Source organism: Cherax quadricarinatus, chromosome 52, assembly GCF_038502225.1.
Source record: "Cherax quadricarinatus isolate ZL_2023a chromosome 52, ASM3850222v1, whole genome shotgun sequence".
NCBI classification, from domain to species: domain Eukaryota; kingdom Metazoa; phylum Arthropoda; class Malacostraca; order Decapoda; family Parastacidae; genus Cherax; species Cherax quadricarinatus.
Window position 1 is genome coordinate 26,218,154 of NC_091343.1, and position 23,492 is coordinate 26,241,645.

Consider the following 23,492-nt stretch of genomic DNA (forward strand, 5'->3'; position numbering starts at 1 on the left):
TTACTCTACTTTTTTGTATTTCTTTTTTTATATCCACATTCTTGGAAACTCTTACTCTATATTTTGCATGTTCGTGTCATATTAGTTTTAAGAGTCACTGTTATCATTTATATTTTAAATATAATTGTTGTACTAATGCATTTGTTCAGTCCTTCAAGTTTACTGATAACCCATTATGTTTCAGTAGTTTTTTTTTCCAATATAACAGACTGCAATAATCTGAACTTTTAGTTTAATTTAAATATGTATCTTTGAATTGAATGAAACATTCATATCTTATCATTAATTGTGACCAGTTCTGAGAGTGTCATTAATATTAATATCAGAATGGGAGTCAATTAATGCAACAGTCATAATGGTATCTATTCGACTTATTTTTTTTATTTCAAATCCATGTTGATGTTACATAGTTCTGGTGCATGTACAGATTTCCTTCACAATATACACATGTGCCACCTTCTTTAAGATTTTTTTTAATAAGATTTTTCTGTTCAACATAGTTGTAAGATTTTTTTTTTCAAATTTTCCAAATTATTTTTGCCAGAGATGTGGCCCAGTATGTGTGTATGATCACATTTTCTCATACTTCTTCAGAAAATATGTCAAGTGAATTTTCATTATAATTTAGATAAATTTTTTAACCGCATTTAGCGTAATTCATACGGAAAAATAATAACTTTTGTGCCTTCATGTAACAAGTATAAAGCTAGTTATACACCCACATGTTCCTGATCTATTTTAAACCTTTCAAACTATTGTTTTGTTTGCCTTCAGTCATGATTGTTTTGTTTATATCTATTATAATACTTTTTATAATTTGTACTAAATTTAGTCTTCTTTACCCTTACCATTCGGCCAAAGACTTAAAATAATGTCATCCATATATGTGAACCACTTAGCTTCACCAGGCAGAGTATCTCTCAACAGTTTAGTCTCAAGAACCTCCATATACAAATTGCTTAATAGGTGAGACAATGGGTTTACCATAGCCAGTTCCTGCGTTTGAGAGTAATATTTTCCTTCGAACATAAGAACAGAAAGAACACTGCAGGAGGCCTACTGGCCCATGCGAGGTAGGTCCACGTCTCCTACCGGCTTAAGCCAAAGACCTAACCTGGTCATGTAAGGTCACGTTCACTTTAGGAAGGAGCACGGCATCTGACCTAGTAGCACAAGCTAGTCACATCCAACTCACACCCACCCACACCGACTCACGTATTTATCTAACCTATTTTTAAAATAACAACATTTTAGCCTCTATAACTACTCGGGAGTTTGTCCCACTCATCCACAACTCTATTACCAAACCAGTGTTTTCCTATATCCTTCCTGAATCTGAATTTTACCAACTTAAAGCCATTGCTGCGAGTCCTCTCTAGGCTAGATGTTTTTAGCACGCTATTTACTATAACGGATTATTTGGTGTTCTGGTAGCGGGGAGTAAATGATATGTCTTCGGAGGCTTCTTACTTTATTGTTAAGTCGTGGTGGGTACACTGGCTTGTGTGTTGTGCCCATGGCCCGGGAGGGCCATCCCACGAGAGAGAGCTAGGAGTAGGCCTTGTATCTTGCTGCTAGGCTGCTGTGTGAGTGAGAGCGAGGCAAGGGCAGGCAGGCTGGCGTGCCTAACGAGAGGCCTGTCTACAGAGGGCAGCATCTGAGTGGCGCGAAATATGAACTAAGCTGGCAGACAGCATGGGCTGTCTGTGCAGACAGTACAGGCTGTCTACATATGCTCTGCCACCTACCGCGCGTCGTCCCAACGCGACAATACTGGTGGTAAAAGAAACTCGGTCTCTCTCTCGTAGGAACAGGGCACAGAAGACAAAATAAAAACATATATATACATATGAACATGGAAAAAAAACTTCTTACAGGGAGGGAAGAAAAAAACATGTGGGGTGTGCTAAACATTGTGGTCAAAGGCAGTGAGCATTGAAGTGCATCACTGCACGCCTTTCTGCATCTGGACAGACTGCAACACAGGAGACATCGCTGCGGCTGAGCTGTGACGTAACAGGTTACGGTCTCCTCTGGAATGGTGAAGCAGTCTTCGTAGGAGTCGCTGCAGGTTTCACTCAACCTGGGGCACGACATGCTGGTGCCCTCGAGTGAAGCGTCGACAAAACTCGGCAACTGGGCAGGACTTCTGGCAAGCGACTCAGGAGGACACTTCTCGACTGGTACTGTCGCTGGGCTGTCACTGCCGGCGAGTGTGGAGCAAGTTGTGGAGCGAGTCGTGGCAGAGACGACTGGGCGAAAAATCTGGGAGTCGTACCATCATACACCAGACTGCAGTGAGAGAGCTAGCAGCCAAAGTGACATCTTCTTTGTGCAGGCTGCTCACTGAAGCTTGTGACACGAGGCTGACACAGCGTGTCATTCTCTCGACAGTTGGAGTTATAGCAGAGGTTAGTCTAAGCGTCCTCAGACTTGTTTCTCTACATATAACTGCATTCTGAAGGTCTGGAGGTGAAGTGAAACAAATCTCGATGGGAATTGTTGCAGGTACGATTCTGCAGAACATCACGAGCGACGAGCATAAAAGGTTTCTGTTCAAGAGGGCTCGGTCACTTGGGGGCTGAGTAAATCAGCTGTCAAATGCACTGGTCACATGGGTGACTTAGCACAGTGGTGCTACTCAGGTCTGGCTCAGACCTCACTGGACACATGGAAACTTTACACACCCACGGTATATACGGTACAACACGGCTTAACTAGCAAATGATGCTTTTCTGCGCATAAAACTGACTAAGACATACTAAAATGTGAGAACACTGACTGAGAGGAATTAATTAACACACGACATATATCTTCTCTCAATCTTCTCGACAATACTGAAACAATTACTGAACACTCGATGGTAACATCATGTAATGTCAGGCGTGATGTCGCGAGGTGACGTCAGCAGCACTGTCATGTCAGCAGACATCTCGAGGTGACGTCAGGCAGACATCGTGACGTCATGAAGTCGGGCAGCATAGTGGGTGACGTCAATGTGATGCGGGCAGCAGACCACAGCATGTGGCCTGGGACATCTGGTAACTCACGTGGCTGGTAGATCTACGTGACATCGCCAACACCCACGTGGCGTCGGGATCCACATGGCGTCGTGATCTACGTGGCATGCTGGTCTACGTGGCATGTTGATCCATGTAGCTTCGAGTGGCCTCGGGCACTCGGATACACAGCTCTGGCAATGAATTCACAAACAGCAGAAAACACAGCAGAGGGAGTGAGTAGTGGTGAGTGGTGTATGGTAGTGTGGTGGCGAGGAGCGTGGATGAGTGTATGGCGAGGGAGCATCTGGCCATTCCTCCACCTCCCACCCACAAACACAGGGAAACACACTGGACACAGAAATCACCACGAAACTCACCTCTGGCTTGCTGAAACAGCTGTGCAGAGCTGAACAACAACAGCAACACACAAGTGACACTAAACACGTGACTTGAGAAACAGCATGGGCCGCTGTAGCGTGGGGTCACTGGGGCGCCACTTACAATTCTCGAAGAAATTCGGTAAATTTCGGCTGGATCATGCTTGTACCTGTGTCTGGATGCTCAAATGTGCAGACGCGACATCAGGATAACTCGCTGAGAGACGGATGTTTGTTGTGTAGGGGGATGAAGTGAACAACTTCATTCCTTCCTTCCTCTCTCTGGGCAAACACACTGCTGCGACCACTGCTTCCCACCATTTATAACGGATAATTTGGTGTTCTGGTAGCGGGGAGTAAATGATACGTCTTCGGAGGCTTCTTACTTTATTGTTAAGTCGTGGTGGGTACACCGGCTTGTGTGTTATGCCCATGGCCCGGGAGGGCCATCGCACGAGAGAGAGCTAGGAGTAGGCCTTGTGTCTTGCTGCTAGGCCGCTGTGTGAGTGAGAGCAAGGCAAGGGCAGGCAGGCTGGCGTGCCTACCGAGAGGCCTGTCTACAAAGGGCAGCATCTGAGTGGCGCGAAATATGAACTAGGCTGGCAGACAGCATGGGCTGTCTGTGCAGACAGTACAGGCTGTCTACATTACATCCTCTTTATTGATTCCTGTTTTCCATTTATACACCTCAATCATATCCCCCTTAATTCTACACCTTTCTAGAGAGTGCAGATGCAGGGCCCTCAGTCTATCCTCATAGGGAAGATTTCTGATACATGGGATCAACATTGCCATCCTCCTTTGTACGTTTTCCAGAGCATTTATATCCATTCTGTAATACGGTGACCAAAACTGTGCAGCATAATCTAGATGAGGCCTAACCAAGGATATACAGAGTTGAAGAACAACCAGAGGACTCCTGTTATTTATGCTTTTTGATATGAAGCCAAGTATTCTGTTCGCTCTATTGCAAACTCTTATGCACTGCTCTCTTGGTTTTAGATTACTGTTAACCAGAACTCCCAAATCATTTTTGCAATCAGTAATATTAAGATCTACATAATTTAGTTTATATTTGGCATGGTTATTTTCCTGTACAATGTTTAGAACTTTGCATTTGTGTATATTAAACTGCATCTGCCACTTCTCCGACAACTGCATCAATCTATTCAAATCTTCCTGGAGTGCTCTAGTGTTCTCGTCACAATGAAGTCGACGGCCTGTTTTGGTGTCATCAGCAAATTTGCTCAAGTCGCTATTTATTCCCTCATCTATGTCGTTTATGTAGATTGTGAATAACAAAAGGCCCAACACTGACCCTTGTGGAATACCGCACGTGACGCTTCCCCACTTTGATTTCTCCCCTCTTTTGCAAACTCTCTGCTGCCTATTTGTCAACCATGCCTCTATCCAGGAAAAAATTTCTCCTCCTATTCCGTGTTCCTTAATCTACCTCCTCAAATACCTTAGTGAAAAAAGTTAATAAATTCGTAAGGCAGGAACGGCCTTTTGTAAAACCGTGTTGAGATTCGTTGATCAATTTATGCTTTTCAAGATAGCTACGAATTGCCTCGGCAATTACTCATTCCATAAATTTTCCAACTATGGAGGTTAGGCTTATTGGTCTATAGTTCGAAGAAAAGGACCTGTCACCTGCTTTGAAAATAGGTATCACATTTGCCATTTTCCACTTATCTGACACTATGCCAGTTTGTAGTGAAAAGATTAGCCAAAGGTTTGCTAAGCTCCTCTTTACACTCCTTTAGAACCCATGTGTGCAGTTTATCAGAGCCTGGATCTCTGTTAGGTTTTAATTTATCTATTTGTCTAAGGACCATGTCACTTGTCACCCTAATCGTGCGTAGTTTATTATCCAAACTTTCAATCAACTACATACTACTAAACGCAATAATTGTGTTCTTATGGAACGGCTGGAAAAAATCGTCTAATTCTTCATCCAAATAGGATAACAGATCCGGAATCAAAAAACAGGTAAACAACAGAGCGACATCAAAACTTACTAGGAACCTTTGAACCAAGTGAAAGTAATTGTGGTAGGGGACCTAAATGCTAAAGCAGAAGAAATATTTAGAAAGGGTGTGGTAGGTAAGTTTGGGGAAATGGGAACCATTTGATTGAACTTTGTATAGAAAGGGGTTTAGTTATAGGTAATACATATTTTAAGAAAAAGAGGGTAAATAAGAATACAAGATATGATGTAGGGAGTAATGACAATAGTTCGTTGGACTACATATTGATAGATAAAAGACTGTTGAATAGACTTCAGGATGTACATGTTTACAGAGGGGCCAGAGGTATATCAGATCATTTTTTAGTTGAAGCTACAATGGGAGTAAAAGGAAGAAGGGATACAAGGAAAACAGAAGCAGCAAGTAAGAGAGAGGTGAAGGAGAAGAAACTGAAAGAGGAGGCAGTTATGGTAAGATATAATCAATTATTGAAGGATAGATGGGCTAGTTAGATTATAGACAATGGGGTCAAAGATGCATGGGGTAGGTTTAAGAATGTAGTGTTAGTGTTCAGCAGAAGTTTGTGGTTACAGGAAAGTGTGTGTGAGAGGGAAGAAGAGCGATTGGTGGAATGATAATGTAAAGGGAGTAAAGGGAGAAAAAGTTAGCTTATGAGAGGTTTTTACAAAGTAGAAGTAATGCAAGGAAGGAAGAGTATATGGAGAGAAAAAGAGAGAGGTTAAGAGAGTGGTGAAACAATGTAAAAAGAGAGCAAATGTTAGAGTGGGTGAGATGTTATCAACAAATTTTGTTGAAAATAAGAAAACGTTTAGGAGTGACATTAATAAGCTGAGAAAGCTTCGAAAACAAATAGATTTGACAGTTAAAAATAAAAGAGGAGAGGTGTTAAATGGAGAGTTAGAAGTATTGGGAAGATGGAGGGAATATTTTGAGGAATTGTTAAATGCTGATGAAGATAGGGAAGCTGTGATTTCGTGTACAGGGCAAAGAGGAGTAACATCTTGTAGGAGTGAGGAAGAGCCAGTTGTGAGTGTGGAGGAAGTTCGTGAAGCAGTGGGTAGAGCGAAAGAGAGTAAAGCAGCTGGAATTGATGGGACAAAGATAGAAATGTTCAAAGTAGGTGAGGATATAGTTTTGGGGCGGTTGGTGCTATTATAAATGTATAGAAGAGGGTAAGGTTCCTATTGATTGGCAGAGATTGTGCATAGTTCCTTTGTATAAAGGTAAAGGGGACAAAAGAGAGTGCAAAAATTATTGGGGAATTAGTCTGTTGAGTATACCTGGTAAAGTGTATGGAATTAAGAGTAAGACGGAGAGTAGGATAGCAAATGAACAAGGAGTCTTTAGGAAAGGTAGGGTGTATGTAGACCAAGTGTTTACAGTGAAACATATAGGTGAACAGTATTTAGATAAGGCTAAAGAGGTTTTTGTAGCATTTATGGATTTAGAAAAGGCATATGACAGGGTGGATAGGGGGGCAATGTGGCAGATGTTGCTGGTGTATGATATAGGAGGTAGGTTACTGAAAGCAGTGACGAGTTTTTACGAGGATAGTGAGGCTCAGGTTAGAGTATGTAGGAGAAAGGGAGATTATTTTCCAGTAAAAGTAGGCCTTAGACAAGGATGTGTGGTGTCACCGTGGTTTTTCAATATATTTATAGATGGAGTTGTAAGAGAAGTGAATGCGGGGTTCTTGGCAAGAGGTGTGGAGTTAAAAGATAAAGGATTAAACACAAAGTGGGTGTTGTCACAGTTGCTCATTGCTGATGACGCTGTGTTTTTGGGAGATTCTGAAGAGAAGTTGCAGAGATTGGTGAATGAATTTAGTAAGGTGTGTAAAAGAAGAAAATTAAAAGTGAACATAGGAAAGAGTAAGGCGATGAGGATAACAAAAAGATTACGTGACGAGAGATTGGATATCAGATAAGGCATGAAAGGGATCGGCCTAGGAAAGGTTGAAGGGAGGGGATGAAGAAGGTTTCGTGTACAAGGGGCTTGGACTTCCAGCGTGCATGCGTGTTCATGTTTGATGGAAATGAATGGAGACAAATGGTTTTTAATACTTGACGTGCTGTTAAAGTGTGAGCAAAGTAATATTTATGAAGAGATTCTAGGAAACCGGCAGGTCGGACTTGAGTCCTGAAGATGGAAAGTACAGTGTCTGCACTCTGAAGGAGGGGTGTTAATGTTACAGTTTTATAAATGTAGAGTAAAGTACCCCACTGGCAAGACAGTGGTGGAGTGAATGATGATGAAAGTTTTTCTTTCTCGGGCCTTGGTGGGAATCGGCCTGTGTTAATAAAAATAATTATATATATATATATATATATATATATATATATATATATATATATATATATATATATATATATATATATATATATATATATATATATATATATATATATTCATGCATTTTTTAAGAACATTTATATATTCTTTCATCTTCCCATGTCTTGTCATATTTTATCTAGTGTACAGTTTTGTAAAGTTTACCCCAGTGTGTAATGTGTGCTGCTTTAATTCTTGCTACATGAACACTAAAGTGTTGTAGTAACTAAATCCCTTAAAGCGTTTAAATATATTTATGGTTCAGGTGACGTTCTCACTGGAGCAGATCTGTGGTGGTTCATCACTCTTCCCAACACCAGAGAAGACGGAAAACATGATTATGAACCTCCTCCTGCCCATGTGCCTCCGTGTTGGTTGTGGACGTAAAGGTATGTTTGGCTTTATCCTACTTAACAAATATGTTCACCGTTTAGTTTGTGAATAATTAAAGTTACTCTAAATTTTATTTTGATGATTTTGTTGTTGAAAACGATTTTGTTTAAAATTTGATTGGACATTTATCATCCGCTTTTAAATACTCAAAGTATATATTTATTAATATTCATGTTTGAGTATATACAATACAGTGCTGGTGGTTCGTTTATAATAAAAAATTAGTAAAAATTACTTTTTTTCCCATGAGACAGTACAAATTTATTACAAACTAAAACGTTAAACCTATTATGGAAAGCATATTAAGTATAAGATCAATGGACTACACGAGGCTTTATGTTAAGTCCGCATCACCAATTAAAGATAATTTAATACTTAAAATAATAATGAGAGTAATACTTCAGCGAAGATACACACCGAGGGACATACATCTCTCCGTGTATATATCTGCCAATATTGTTGTTCTTATGTTTATTAATAATATTATTGCAATTTTGAAATTTGAAAACAAATTGATTACTCCCAACCTTCTTTTGAACTCTGCTTTAATGCTTCATCAGTTTATAAGAAAATAAATAAAATTAATCGTTCAAAAAGCCTAACTTAGTATAAGATTATTAAAATACAGTTTTGTCATGTGTTCTGCTCCAGGTAATGTAAGAAGCTTCACACTGGCACTTGTAATCACTTGATTTATATACATGTTTAATGCCTTTCATTTGATTATATCTTAGAGTATTGCAGTAGGTAAAACACTTTAAAGTTTTCTATAATTATGGGTGTCTTGGACTATCTTGGAAAAGATAGTTACAGGAAAGCAGCTAAAATAATTCAGAAAGATCAAGTCTTCTAATTACAGAATAGTCACAATACAGTTACTGAAATAATACACAAATAACCTGCACAAATGAGAATGAAATCTAAGACGACTTTTCAGTCCTATTTGGACAATTAACTCGCCACTAGTTAATGGTCCAAGTCGGACCGAAACGTCGTTATATGTTTCATTCTCCTATGTGAGGGTTCCTTGTGATTTCTAATTAGCAATTCGTTCTGTTTCTGATCAACAAATTCCCGTAAATCTGTTGATTAAGCTACCATAACAGTCACAATAAGTAATGGGGAAAGAAATAGATAGGCAGAATGTATTTCCTAATGTTTCAAAAAAGATTATGTTAGAATTCTTTATGAAAAACTAAAATGGTATTTCAGAATTTATAAGAAGAAAATTATAATTTATACATATGGACCTGTGTGACAGTTTCTGGGTGCCGCTAATACCTTAGCTACTTACTCTCTGGGGTAATGTTACCTGCGGGGAGCCGCAGGGACTGGTTTAACATACTCATGGCATAATGTCATCTTTGCAGTGCCGCAGAGATCGGTATTACATTCTCATAAGAACATAAGAAAGACGGAACACTGCCTGTGCGAGGCAGCTCCAATTCTCGTACCGCCAATGTCTTGACTTAGTGAGGTCAGACACGTCAATTAAGGGAGGAGCAGTGCATCCGACCTAGTAGCACAAGCTAGTCAGGTCCAACTCACACCCACCCACACCCACTCATGTATTTATCCAACCTATTTTTAAAACTACACAACGTCTTAGCGTCTATGACGGTACTCATCCAAAACTCTATTACCAAACCAGTGCTTTCCTATGTCCATCCTGAATCTGATTTTTTCCAATTTAAAGCCATTCCTGGGAGTTCTATGTTAGATAATTTTAGCATGCTATTTACATCCCCTTTATTAATTCCTGTTTTCCATTTATACACATCAGTCATATCCCCCCTAATTCTACGTCTTTCTAGAGAGTGCAGATTCAGGGTCCTCAGTCTATCCTCTCGAGAAGATTTCTCATACATGGGATCAACTTTGTCATATTCCTTTTTTACGTTTACCTGTGCATTTATATCCATTCTGTAATATGCTGACCAAAACTGCTCAGCATAATCTAAATGAGGCCTAACCAAAGATATATAGAGTTGAAGAACAATCTGAGGATTCCTATTATATATACTTCTTGCTATGAAGCCAAGGATTGTGTTAGCTTTATTGCGAACACTACAACACTGTTGTCTTGGTTTTAGATTACTACTAACCAGAACTCCTAAATTATTTTCGCAATCTGTAATATTAAGATCTACATTATTTAGTTTATATGTGGCATGGTTATTTTGCTGTCCAACATTTAGAACTTTGCATTTGTCTATATTAAACTGCATCTGCCACTTCTCCGACTACTGCATCAGTCTGTTCAAATCATCCTGGAGTGCTCTAATGTCCTCATTGGAATGAATTGGACGGCCTATTTTGGTGTCATCAGCAAATTTGCTTATGTCATTATATATTCCCTCATCCATGTCGTTTATGTAGATTGTGAACAACAAGGGGCCCAACACTGACCCCTGTGGAACACCGCTTGTGACGTGCCCCCATTCCGATTTCTCCTCATTTGTGCAAACTCTCTGCTGCCTATTCGTCAACCATGCCTCAACCCAGGAAAAAATTCTCCTCCTATTCCGTGTGCGTTAATGTCACCTGTGGAATGCCACAGAGACTGGTGTGATAGCCTCATGATATTATATCACGTGTGAGGTGCCGCAGGGATAGTGTTAGGTGCTGCAGGTATAGTGTTGGGTGCTGCAGGGATAGTGTTTGATGCTGCAGGTATAGTGTTAGGTGCTCATGGAGTAATGTCACCCGTGGGGGGAGGGTGCCGCAGAGATAGTGTTAGGTGCCACAAGGATAGTGTTAGGTGCCGCAGAGATAGTGTTAGGTGCCGCAGGGATAGTGTTAGGTGCTTCATGGATAGTATTAGGTGCCCCAGGGATAGTGTTAGGTGCTCATGGAGTAATGTCACCAGTGTGGGGGGGAGGGTGCCGCAGGGATAGTGTTAGGTGCCACAGGGATAGTGTTAGATGCCGCACGGATAGTGTTACTTCCTCTTGGAGTAGTGTCACCAGGTGAGGGTGCCGCTGGGATAGGTGTCGTGTCCTCATCAGATAATGTCACTTCATCCTTTGGAACTTTTGGTCATCTGACTGAGGCCTTCCGCTGGTTTATCAGTCCACCTATTTAAAATTTATAATCATAGTTATATCCATATATATATATATATATATATATATATATATATATATATATATATATATATATATATATATATATATATATATATATATATATATATATATATATATATTATTATTTTTTTTTTTATTATCACACTGGCAGATTCCCACCAAGGCAGGGTGGCCCGAAAAAGAAAAACTTTCACCATCATTCACTCCATCACTGTCTTGCCAGAAGGGTGCTTTACACTACAGTTTTTAAACTGCAACATTAACACCCCTCCTTCAGAGTGCAGGCACTGTACTTCCCATCTCCAGGACTCAAGTCCGGCCTGCCGGTTTCCCTGAATCCCTTCATAAATGTTACTTTGCTCACACTCCAACAGCACGTCAAGTATTAAAAACCATTTGTCTCCATTCACTCCTATCAAACACGCTCATGCACGCCTGCTGGAAGTCCAAGCCCCTCGCACACAAAACATCCTTTATCCCCTCCCTCCAACCTTTCCTAGGCCGACCCCTACCCCGCCTTCCTTCCACTACAGACTGATACACTCTTGAAGTCGTTCTGTTTCGCTCCATTCTCTCTACATGTCCGAACCACCTCAACAACCCTTCCTCAGCCCTGTGGACAACAGTTTTGGTAATCCCGCACCTCCTCCTAACTTCCAAACTACGAATTCTCTGCATTATATTCACACCACACATTGCCCTCAGACATGACATCTCCACTGCCTTCAGCCTTCTCCTCGCTGCAACATTCATCACCCATGCTTCACACCCATATAAGAGCGTTGGTAAAACTATACTCTCATACATTCCCCTCTTTGCCTCCAAGGACAAAGTTCTTTGTCTCCACAGACTCCTAAGTGCACCACTCACTCTTTTTCCCTCATCAATTCTATGATTCACCTCATCTTTCATAGACCCATCTGCTGACACGTCCACTCCCAAATATCTGAATACGTTCACCTCCTCCATACTCTCTCCCTCCAATCTGATATTCAATCTTTCATCACCTAATCTTTTTGTTATCCTCATAACCTTACTCTTTCCTGTATTCACCTTTAATTTTCTTCTTTTGCACACCCTACCAAATTCATCCACCAATCTCTGCAACTTCTCTTCAGAATCTCCCAAGAGCACAGTGTCATCAGCAAAGATCAGCTGTGACAACTCCCACTTTGTGTGTGATTCTTTATCTTTTAACTCCACGCCTCTTGCCAAGACCCTCGCATTTACTTCTCTTACAACCCCATCTATAAATATATTAAACAACCACGGTGACATCACACATCCTTGTCTAAGGCCTACTTTTACTGGGAAAAAATTTCCCTCTTTCCTACATACTCTAACTTGAGCCTCACTATCCTCGTAAAAACTCTTCACTGCTTTCAGTAACCTACCTCCTGCACCATACACTTGCAACATCTGCCACATTGCCCCCCTATCCACCCTGTCATACGCCTTTTCCAAATCCATAAATGCCACAAAGACCTCTTTAGCCTTATCTAAATACTGTTCACTTATATGTTTCACTGTAAACACCTGGTCCACACACCCCCTACCTTTCCTAAAGCCTCCTTGTTCATCTGCTATCCTATTTTCCGTCTTACTCTTAATTCTTTCAATTATAACTCTACCATACACTTTACCAGGTATACTCAACAGACTTATCCCCCTATAATTTTTGCACTCTCTTTTATCCCCTTTGCCTTTATACAAAGGAACTATGCATGCTCTCTGCCAATCCCTAGGTACCTTACCCTCTTCCATACATTTATTAAATAATTGCACCAACCACTCCAAAACTATATCCCCACCTGCTTTTAACATTTCTATCTTTATCCCATCAATCCCAGCTGCCTTACCCCCTTTCATTTTACCTACTGCCTCACGAACTTCCCCCACACTCACAACTGGCTCTTCCTCACTCCTACAAGATGTTATTCCTCCTTGCCCTATACACGAAATCACAGCTTCCCTATCTTCATCAACATTTAACAATTCCTCAAAATATTCCCTCCATCTTCCCAATACCTCTAACTCTCCATTTAATAACTCTCCTCTCCTATTTTTAACTGACAAATCCATTTGTTCTCTAGGCTTTCTTAACTTGTTAATCTCACTCCAAAACTTTTTCTTATTTTCAACAAAATTTGTTGATAACATCTCACCCACTCTCTCATTTGCTCTCTTTTTACATTGCTTCACCACTCTCTTAACCTCTCTCTTTTTCTCCATATACTCTTCCCTCCTTGCATCACTTCTACTTTGTAAAAACTTCTCATATGCTAACTTTTTCTCCCTTACTACTCTCTTTACATCATCATTCCACCAATCGCTCCTCTTCCCTCCTGCACCCACTTTCCTGTAACCACAAACTTCTGCTGAACACTCTAACACTACATTTTTAAACCTACCCCATACCCCTTCGACCCCATTGCCTATGCTCTCATTAGCCCATCTATCCTCCAATAGCTGTTTATATCTTACCCTAACTGCCTCCTCTTTTAGTTTATAAACCTTCACCTCTCTCTTCCCTGATGCTTCTATTCTCCTTGTATCCCATCTACCTTTTACTCTCAGTGTAGCTACAACTAGAAAGTGATCTGATATATCTGTGGCCCCTCTATAAACATGTACATCCTGAAGTCTACTCAACAGTCTTTTATCTACCAATACATAATCCAACAAACTACTGTCATTTTGCCCTACATCATATCTTGTATACTTATTTATCCTCTTTTTCTTAAAATATGTATTACCTATAACTAAACCCCTTTCTATACAAAGTTCAATCAAAGGGCTCCCATTATCATTTACACCTGGCACCCCAAACTTACCTACCACACCCTCTCTAAAAGTTTCTCCTACTTTAGCATTCAGGTCCCCTACCACAATTACTCTCTCACTTGGTTCAAAGGCTCCTATACATTCACTTAACATATCCCAAAATCTCTCTCTCTCCTCTGCATTCCTCTCTTCTCCAGGTGCATACACGCTTATTATGACCCACTTCTCGCATCCAACCTTTACTTTAATCCACATAATTCTTGAATTTACACATTCATATTCTCTTTTCTCCTTCCATAACTGATCATTTAACATTACTGCTACCCCTTCCTTTGCTCTAACTCTCTCAGATACTCCAGATTTAATCCCATTTATTTCCCCCCACTGAAACTCTCCTACCCCCTTCAGCTTTGTTTCGCTTAGGGCCAGGACATCCAACTTCTTTTCATTCATAACATCAGCAATCATCTGTTTCTTGTCATCCGCACTACATCCACGCACATTTAAGCATCCCAGTTTTATAAAGTTTTTCTTCTTCTCTTTTTTAGTAAATGTCTACAGGAGAAGGGGTTACTAGCCCATTGCTCCCGGCATTTTAGTCGTCTCATACGACACGCATGGCTTACGGAGGAAGGATTCTTTTCCACTTCCCCATGGACAATAGAAGAAATAAAGAGGAACAAGAGCTATTCAGAAAAAGGAGAAAAACCTAGATGTATGTATATATATATGCATGTGCGTGTCTGTGAAGTGTGACCAAAGTGTAAGTAGGAGTAGCAAGATATCCCTGTTATCTAGCGTGTTTATGAGACAGAAAAAGAAACCAGCAATCCTACCATCATGCAAAACAGTTACAGGTTTCTGTTTCACAGTCATCTGGCAGGACGGTAGTACTTCCCTGGGTGGTTGCTGTCTACGAACCTACTACCTATATATATATATATATATATATATATATATATATATATATATATATATATATATACATATATATAAATATATATATATATATATATATATATATATATATATATATATATATTATATATATATATATATATATATATATATATATATATGAATATAACTATATAAATATATATATATATATATATATATATATATATATATATATATATATATATATATATATATATATATATATATATATATATATATATATATATGTATATATATATATATATATATATATATATATATATATATATATATATATATATATATATATATATATATATATATATATATATATATATATATATATGCAATAAGATCACAGTAAACAGGTGATTTCAAAATATGCAAAACAACCACTCTGAAAGAATAGAGAAATTCCAAGCGCTTTCGTGACTACTCACATTATCAAGGAACTATGAAAGTGAAGCATCCAAGGAAGCTATATAAGGGGTCCGGCCAGCACCTCACTATCAGATCCCACAACGGTTTAACACGTGACGCGCGGCGAGCCAACTTGGATAGGTCCTTTACACAACTCACCCCCAAGCTATTCTACCCAAGAAAATTTAAAAATTATTTGTCCAGTGTATTATTAAATTCTTCCCAAATTCTATTAATTATAAATGGATCTAATTTATATAAACCAAAGGAAATATTCATATTATTGTCAAAACTGCAGTTTTGTGTAATTCTAACACAATTTATTTTATATTCCTGTGAAAATCATTCCAATGGAAATATTAATAATGGTGCTACGACATGAAATAGGCTAAAATCCTAATTCTGAGATATTGGGGTAAACGCACACGTACATGATTACGTAAAAAAATAAAAAATAAAATTGCGGAAATCGAGCTTCTTTTGTTTTTTTTATATGCAGTATTAGTAATTTCTAATAGTGTTTCCCGTGTATATTACACCGTTTTCTGTAGTAAGAGTGACCAGAGGTACCAGAGCCAGAACGTTATTTATCTTTTATGGTCTTAATTATGATTTTATACTTTTTATCTTATTTCTGCTATCATTCTGGAGTAAATGTGATAGGCAGATAAAATTTATTGCTAATGATAGCGTAAGTACAAGACATTTTGTGGCCGATGAACAGACCGCTGACGAAGCAAATTTTGTCCCTACACAAATAACCCGCACATAAAAGAGAGAAGCTTACGACGACGTTTCGGTCCAAGTCGGGCCGAAACGTCGTCGTAAGCTTCTCTCTTTTATGTGCGGGTTATTTGTGTATCGTTCCAGTCACGGTATTGTGCCTTTTTTGTTATTTTGTCCCTACCTTCTGTACTGGCCCCTCCCTTACCCCCACTGGTACCCCCATAACCCCACTGGTACCCCCATAACCCCACTGGTACCCCCATAACCCCACTGGTACCCCATAACCCCACTGGTACCCCCATAACCCCACTAGTACCCCTATAACCCCACTGGTACCCCCATAACCCCACTGGTACCCCCATAACCCCACTGGTACCCCCATAACCCCACTTGTACCCCCATAACCCCACTTGTACCCCGATAACCCCACTGGTACCCCCATAACCCCACTGGTACCCCCATAACCTCACTGGTACCCCCATAACCCCACTGGTACCACCATAACCCCACTGGTACCCCCATAACCACACTGGTACCCCCATAACCCCACTGGTACCCCCATAACCCCACTGGTACCCCCACAACCCCACTGGTACCACGATAACCCCACTGGTACCCCCATAACCCCACTGGTACCCCCATAACCCCACTGGTACCCCCCTAACCCCACTGGTACCCCCATAACCCCACTGGTACCCCCATAACCCCACTGGTACCCCCCAAACCCCACTATTACCTTTATAACCCCACTGGTACCCCCATAACCCCACTGGTACCCCCATAACCCCACTGGTACCCCCATAACCCCACTGGTACCCCCATAACCCCACTGGTACCCCCATAACCCCACTGGTACCCCCATAACCCCACTGGTACCCCCATAACCCCACTGGTACCCCCATAACCCCACTGGTACCCCCATAACACCACTGGTACCTCCATAACCCCACTGGTACCCCCATAACCCCACTGGTTCCCCCATAACCCCACTGGTACCCCCATAACCCCACTGGTACCCCATAACCCCACTGGTACCCCCATAACCCCACTGGTACCCCCATAACCCCACTGGTACCCCCATAACCCCACTGGTACCCCCATAACCCCACTGGTACCCCCATAACCCCCCTGGTACCCCCATAACCCCACTAGTACCCCTATAACCCCACTGGTACCCCCATAACCCCACTGGTACCCCCATAACCCCACTGGTACCCCTATAACCCCACTGGTATCCCCATAACCCCACTGGTACCCCCCTAACCCCACTGGTACCCCCATAACCGCACTGGTACCCCCATAACACCACTGGTACCTCCATAACCCCACTGGTACCCCCATAACCCCACTGGTTCCCCCATAACCCCACTGGTACCCCCATAACCCCACTGGTACCCCATAACCCCACTGGTACCCCCATAACCCCACTGGTACCCCCATAACCCCACTGGTACCCCCATAACCCCACTGGTACCCCCATAACCCCACTGGTACCCCCATAACCCCACTTGTACCCCCATAACCCCACTAGTACCCCCATAACCCCACTGGTACCCCCATAACCCCACTGGTACCCCCATAACCCCACTGGTACCCCCATAACCCCACAGGTACCCCCATAACCCCACAGGTACCCCCATAACCCCACTGGTACCCCCATAACCCCACTGGTACCCCCATAACCCCACTGCTACCCCCATAACCCCACTGGTGCCCCCACAACCCCACTGGTACCCCCATAACCCCACTGGTACCCCCATAACCCCACTGGTACCCCCATAACCCCACTGGTACCCCCATAACCCCACTGGTACCCCCATAACCCCACTGGTACCCCCATAACCCCACTGGTTCCCCCACAACCCCACTGGTACCCCCATAACCCCACTGGTACCCACATAACCCCACTGGTACCCCCATAACCCCACTGGTACCGCCATAACCCCACTGGTACCCCCATAACCCCACTGGTACCCACATAACCCCCTCAAGCCTCTCCATCTCTCCTATGGCACCTCCCACAATGTAACGATGTCAAGTGGTAAATTTATTTTACTAGTAATATAATATGATATAAGTAATCATAATAATAATAATAATATAACATCTTTATTTACTACAAGTACATGTACAAGGTATACAGTCCTGTCTGTCATCAATGACAAACTGCTATATAGAAAGCCGCTTATGCGGAGCATTTCGGGCAAATTAGGTCAGTTTTGTCAAAGGATGCGACCCACACCAGTCGACTAGCACCCAGGTACTCATTTTACTGATAGCTGTACATAGACAACTGGTGTAAGGAAACAGGTCCAATGTTCGCACCCCTTCCTTGGAAATCGAACCCAGAACTGGTGTCAGGAAACAGGTCCAATGTTCCCTCCCCTTCCCTGGGAATCGAACCCAGAACTGGTGTCAGGAAACAGGTCCAATGTTCCCACCCCTTCCCTGGGAATCGAACCCAGAACTGGTGTCAGGAAACAGGTCCAATGTTCCCACCCCTTCCCTGGGAATCGAACCCAGAACTGGTGTCAGGAAACAGGTCCAAAGTTCCCACCCCTTCCCTGGAAATCGAACCCAAACCCTCACCATGTGAAACGAGAGCTTTTAGGAAGATAAATAGACAAAAAATAATAAATTTTCTAAAAATTAACTTCTCGCTCTCACATGTTTTCGTGGAGAGTCATCACATGAAATGTTGAAATGATTATAATTCGCTGTAGAAACATTGTGTTACAATGGGATTTTCACTAAAATGTTGCCAGATTCTAAAGCTATGTTTCTGTAAACAAAGCTCATTTTCCATATTTTTCGATTTATTTCCTTACTTCGTGTGCCGCATAGGTGCACCTGTCTCTAAAGGCTGTGGAGAGAGACTCACTCAGCAGAGACTTGAAGGTATTAAGTATTAAAGTGATTGTAAGCTCTTTCTTAATGCATAATTGTGGAGTTTACTCGGCAGGATCTTGAAGAACCCTTATTATACTTAAGTTCAGGAGGTGGTCTGATCTTCAGACATGATGTGTGCTCGGGAAAGTGAAGAAGTAACAAATAGAGCCTGGGAGGAGTGTCTTCAGTTGTAGAAGCAGCCAGGGGATTCAACCAGCAGTGCTTGATTATAAATATGAAAGGCAGGAGCAGTCAGGCTGGGTACAGCTGGCAAGCACCGGAGTTCAGTTCAGTTCAGTTTACCGCTTTTTCTTTGGAATGATCCATTCTTGAACTTTCAAAACACTTCTAATGGTCGTTACAAAAGGTTAGCATAGTTGTCGAGACCTTGCTGAACTGTTGCATAAAATCTTAAATTTGTCATAATGGGAAGTTTTATGAGGTAATGGAAATGTAACATAATGTTTAAGAAGAAGAATGCGCATCAGCATGTGATTTATGTAATGAGAAGATTATTATTATTATAATCAAGGGGGAAGCGCTAAACCCGGAGGATTATACAGCGCCTGGGGGGGGGGATATGTGGAAGGCATTCAGGCTTAATTCGGGGAACTGGAGCACAGATCCAATTCCCTAAATCAAGAGCCCCTCACCAACATCAAGGAACCTTCCTTGAGGGGTGTAATGAGAAGAAAGAGTACTCTTACCATCAGTGAAAGAAAGATAAATGGCTATTTCTGCAAAGGACATTTACCGGATACTATACAATTTTTTCATCATGGAAGAAAATTGACACATCTTCATGTTACGTTTGTTAACACAATGTCTGACAACTGTAAAAGTAGTGAATCTATTACATTCATGAACTGAATCATATTTTCCGTGATTTACCATGAAGTAATGTGGAAAAAACTATAATTGGCAGCATTCACTCTACATGCAAATGGAAATGAAAAACATTTTTGCCAAAACCTTTTGATTCGAAAAGCTTTATTAAACTGCCACTTATCATTTTGACCATGAAAATCTTTCAACAATATTTGATACTAATGCTTTACGTGACACTGTCAGTGTCCTGTTTCAAGTATATCCTGGTCCAACAAAGCTACCAACCAAGCCAAGGATTTCTCAGATCAGTTTAAAACAACGACGTCACTAACATAAACAATTGCAAAGAAAAACTACAAAAACTTGCTCGTAAGCCAGTTCTTGTAGAACAATCTTTTTCTGTACTATACGGCAGACAAGTACGATCTGATTTCTTTGAATTATTCTGCAGATTGATATGTTGAAACCCAATTTGTATTCAGTTTTGTTAAACATGAAATTTCTGATGAAATATAAAATGAAGCTGTTGCCATAACAATACTACCTGACATGCAAGTGGAAATCCTTTCATTCATTCCAATGTCAGTCATAGATCATTCTATAGTTTACTAAGCTCTAAAAAACTTACAGAATTATAAATAAAATACTTGTTCAACACTTGGAGATCTTTAATCTGAAAACGTTTCACCAGCAAGTGACTTTGGTCCAGTCAGTGATATTCTTGACAGCCTTCTTGTTAATTATTTTTTTTCCACAAAAAAAATCACTAACTTCAACATTCTTTTTATGGAATATACTGACATTATCACTGAAACGGCCTGGGTTAACAATAATCTAACCTTTATCTTTCATCTGATGTTACCTAGAGCATTGTACATCTTCCCAATTTAGTAGAAAAAGGAAAGGTTTATGATCCATAAAGTTGTGCAAAATTGATTTTTTCTATGCAACTTGAAGGCTAAAAGTCAAAAACGTCTATACATTTTTTATGCTGCTTAATCCACTCAAAATCTCATTGAAATCTGACAAAAAAAAAAAATGGTGATTTTGTTAGCCCCTTTCTTAATGATCACTCAGTTTCAATATATCATGGAATTACCCAGATAACTGCAATCAAGTCGCTGTCCCAGATTTCTGCTTGGCCGACTTTATGGGACTGAAAAATTACCTGGGTGGGCTAAATAGGGATGAATTTATTGGTCAGTAAGGTAGGGTTGGTTGACAATATGACCTATTTCAGAGCATAGTGCTAGCTGTTCAGACGACTTTTGTTCTGAGTAGGGAAATAAGATCTAACAAAAATAATTCCAGATCGATAAACAATAGACTAAAACATCTCATTGGTCAAAAGAGAGACATATATATGCGTATCAAAGGAGGGGAAGGGCAATTAAGAAATCAGTATATCAATTAAAGAGAGATATAAAAAAAGGAATAAAAAAAGAGAAAAGGGATTATGAGGCTAAAGTCGCAAAGGATTCGAAGACTAATCCAGAAGGGTTCTTTCAGGTATCCAGAAGTAAGATTAGGAACAAGAAGTAAGATTAGGTTAGATCACTAACAGTGATAAGGAAATAAGTGAACTTTTCAATACCTACTTCCTCTCAGTTTTTACTCAGGAAGATGCTAGCGAAATGCCAGACACAATAAATTATGTAGAACAGGACAATAATAAACTATGCATTTTTGGGGTAACTAGTGACATGGTCCTCAGACAAATAGAGAAATTAAAACTCGACAAATCCCCAGGCCCTGGTGAACTGTTTGAAAGGGTTTTAAAGGAAAGTAAAGAGGAACTTAGCATACCTTTGGCTTACCTTTTCAATATATCACTACAAACTGGCATAGTGCCAGACAAGTGGAAAACGGCAAATGTAATGCCTCTTTACAAGGCAGGTGACAGGTCCTTAGCGTGAATTTAATGGAATCAATAATTGCCGAAGCAATTCGTAGCCATCTTGAAAGGCATAAATTGATTAATGAATCTCAACACGGTTTTACAAAGGGGTGTTCCTGTCTTAGGAATTTACGAACTTCCTTCACGAAGGTATTTGAGGAGGTAGATTATGGTATTGAATATGTTATTGTGTATATGAACTTTAGGAATGCTTTCGATAGAGTTCTTCATCAGAGGCTGTTGAAAAAACTTAATGCACACGGAATAGGAGGAAAAATTTTTTCCTGGGTTGAGGCATGCTTGACAAATAGGCAGCAGAGAGTTTGCATAAATGGGGAGAAATCAGAATTGGAGCACGTGACAAGCGGTGTTCCACAGGGGTCAGTGTTGGGCCCGTTGTTGTTCACAATATACATAAACGGCATAGATGAGGGAATAAATAGCGACATGAGCAAATTTGATGATGACACAAAAAAAGCCATCCAATTCATTCTAATGAGGACATTAAAGCACTCCAGGATGATTTGAATAGATGATGCAGTGGTCGGAGAAGTGGCAGATGCAGTTTAATGTAGACAAATGCATAATTCTTAATGTTGGACAGGAAAATAACCATTCCACATATAAACTAAATAATGTAGATCTTAATATTATGGATTGCGAGAAGGATTCAAACATGCTGGTTAGCAGTAACCTGAAACCAAGACAACTGTGCATAAGTGTTTGCAGTACAGCTAACAGAATCCTTGGCTTCATAGCAAGAAGTATAAATTTTAGAAGTCCTCAGGTTGTTCTTCAACTCTCTGTATCTTTGGTTAGGCCTCATTTAGATTATGCTGTGCAGTTTTGATCACCGTTTTACAGAATGGATATAAATGCACTGGAAAACGTACAAAAAATGATGACAAAGTTGATCCCATGTATCAGAAATCTTCCCTATGAGGATAAACTGACGGTCCTGAATCTGCACTCTCTAGAAAGAATTATAATTAGGGGTGATATAATTGAGGTGTATAAATGGAAAACAGGAATTAATATAGGGGATGTAAACAGCGTGCTAAAAATATCTAGCTTAGACAGGACTCGCAGCAAATGTTTTAAATCAGGTTCAGGAAGGGAGGAAGAAAGAACTGTTTGGTAATAGAGTTATGGATGAGTGGAACAAATTCCCCAGTACCGTCATAGAAGTTAAGACGTTGTATAGTTTTAAAAATAAGTTGGATAAATACATGAGTTGGTGTGGGTGGGTGTGATTGACTAGCTTGTGCTACTAGGTCGGATGCCGTGCTCCTCCCTTAAGTGAATGTGACTGACCTGACTAGGTCAAGGCATTGGCTTAAGCTGGTGGCAGAATTGGACCTGCCTGGCATGGGCTAGTAGACCTGCTGCAGTGTTCCTTCTTTCTTATGTTCTTATGTTAGATGAAGTGTGCTATGTACCGGTTAACAAGCTTGTAAAACACATACCATTGAAAGCTGTGATGTTACAATCAAGGTAGGAACAGAGAATGCTGACTTATAACCTGCATTAGAAAGGCTTTTACTTCATTTTGTAGAAGAAACCACTCTTTGTCTGTCTTTAATCTCTCTCTCTCTTTTTTTTTTTTTTTTTTTTTTTTTTTTTTTTTTTTTTTTTTTTACACAGGGTTTGACAAGGTTAAGGATCCCTACCTTTATTGACAGCTATTTACAGGTTAAGGATTCCTAACTTTAATGGCAAGCTAAGAGCTGTTACCTACATCAGCTCATTTGAAAGCATTTTTATTGTTATGAGACATACAAGTAGGAAACAGGATGAAGTTGGAGCCATCTGTGGGCCAGCATTTT

At 40.5% G+C, this 23,492-nt stretch overlaps 2 protein-coding genes across 3 annotated transcripts in view; one reads left to right on the plus strand and one right to left on the minus strand.

The window, feature by feature from the left end:
* The window catches only part of LOC128696898 (protein unc-80 homolog), a 1,079,316-nt gene that overhangs the window by 76,388 nt on the left and 979,436 nt on the right, over positions 1-23,492 (minus strand). The window lies entirely within an intron of this gene.
* LOC128696902 (protein unc-80 homolog) overlaps positions 1-23,492 on the plus strand; it is a 62,134-nt gene that overhangs the window by 6,462 nt on the left and 32,180 nt on the right. For both annotated transcript variants that reach the window (XM_070095988.1, XM_070095989.1), the window contains one exon: positions 7,967-8,090. In XM_070095988.1, the coding sequence (XP_069952089.1) occupies positions 7,967-8,090 (124 nt within the window). The remainder of the gene's footprint in view (positions 1-7,966; positions 8,091-23,492) is intronic.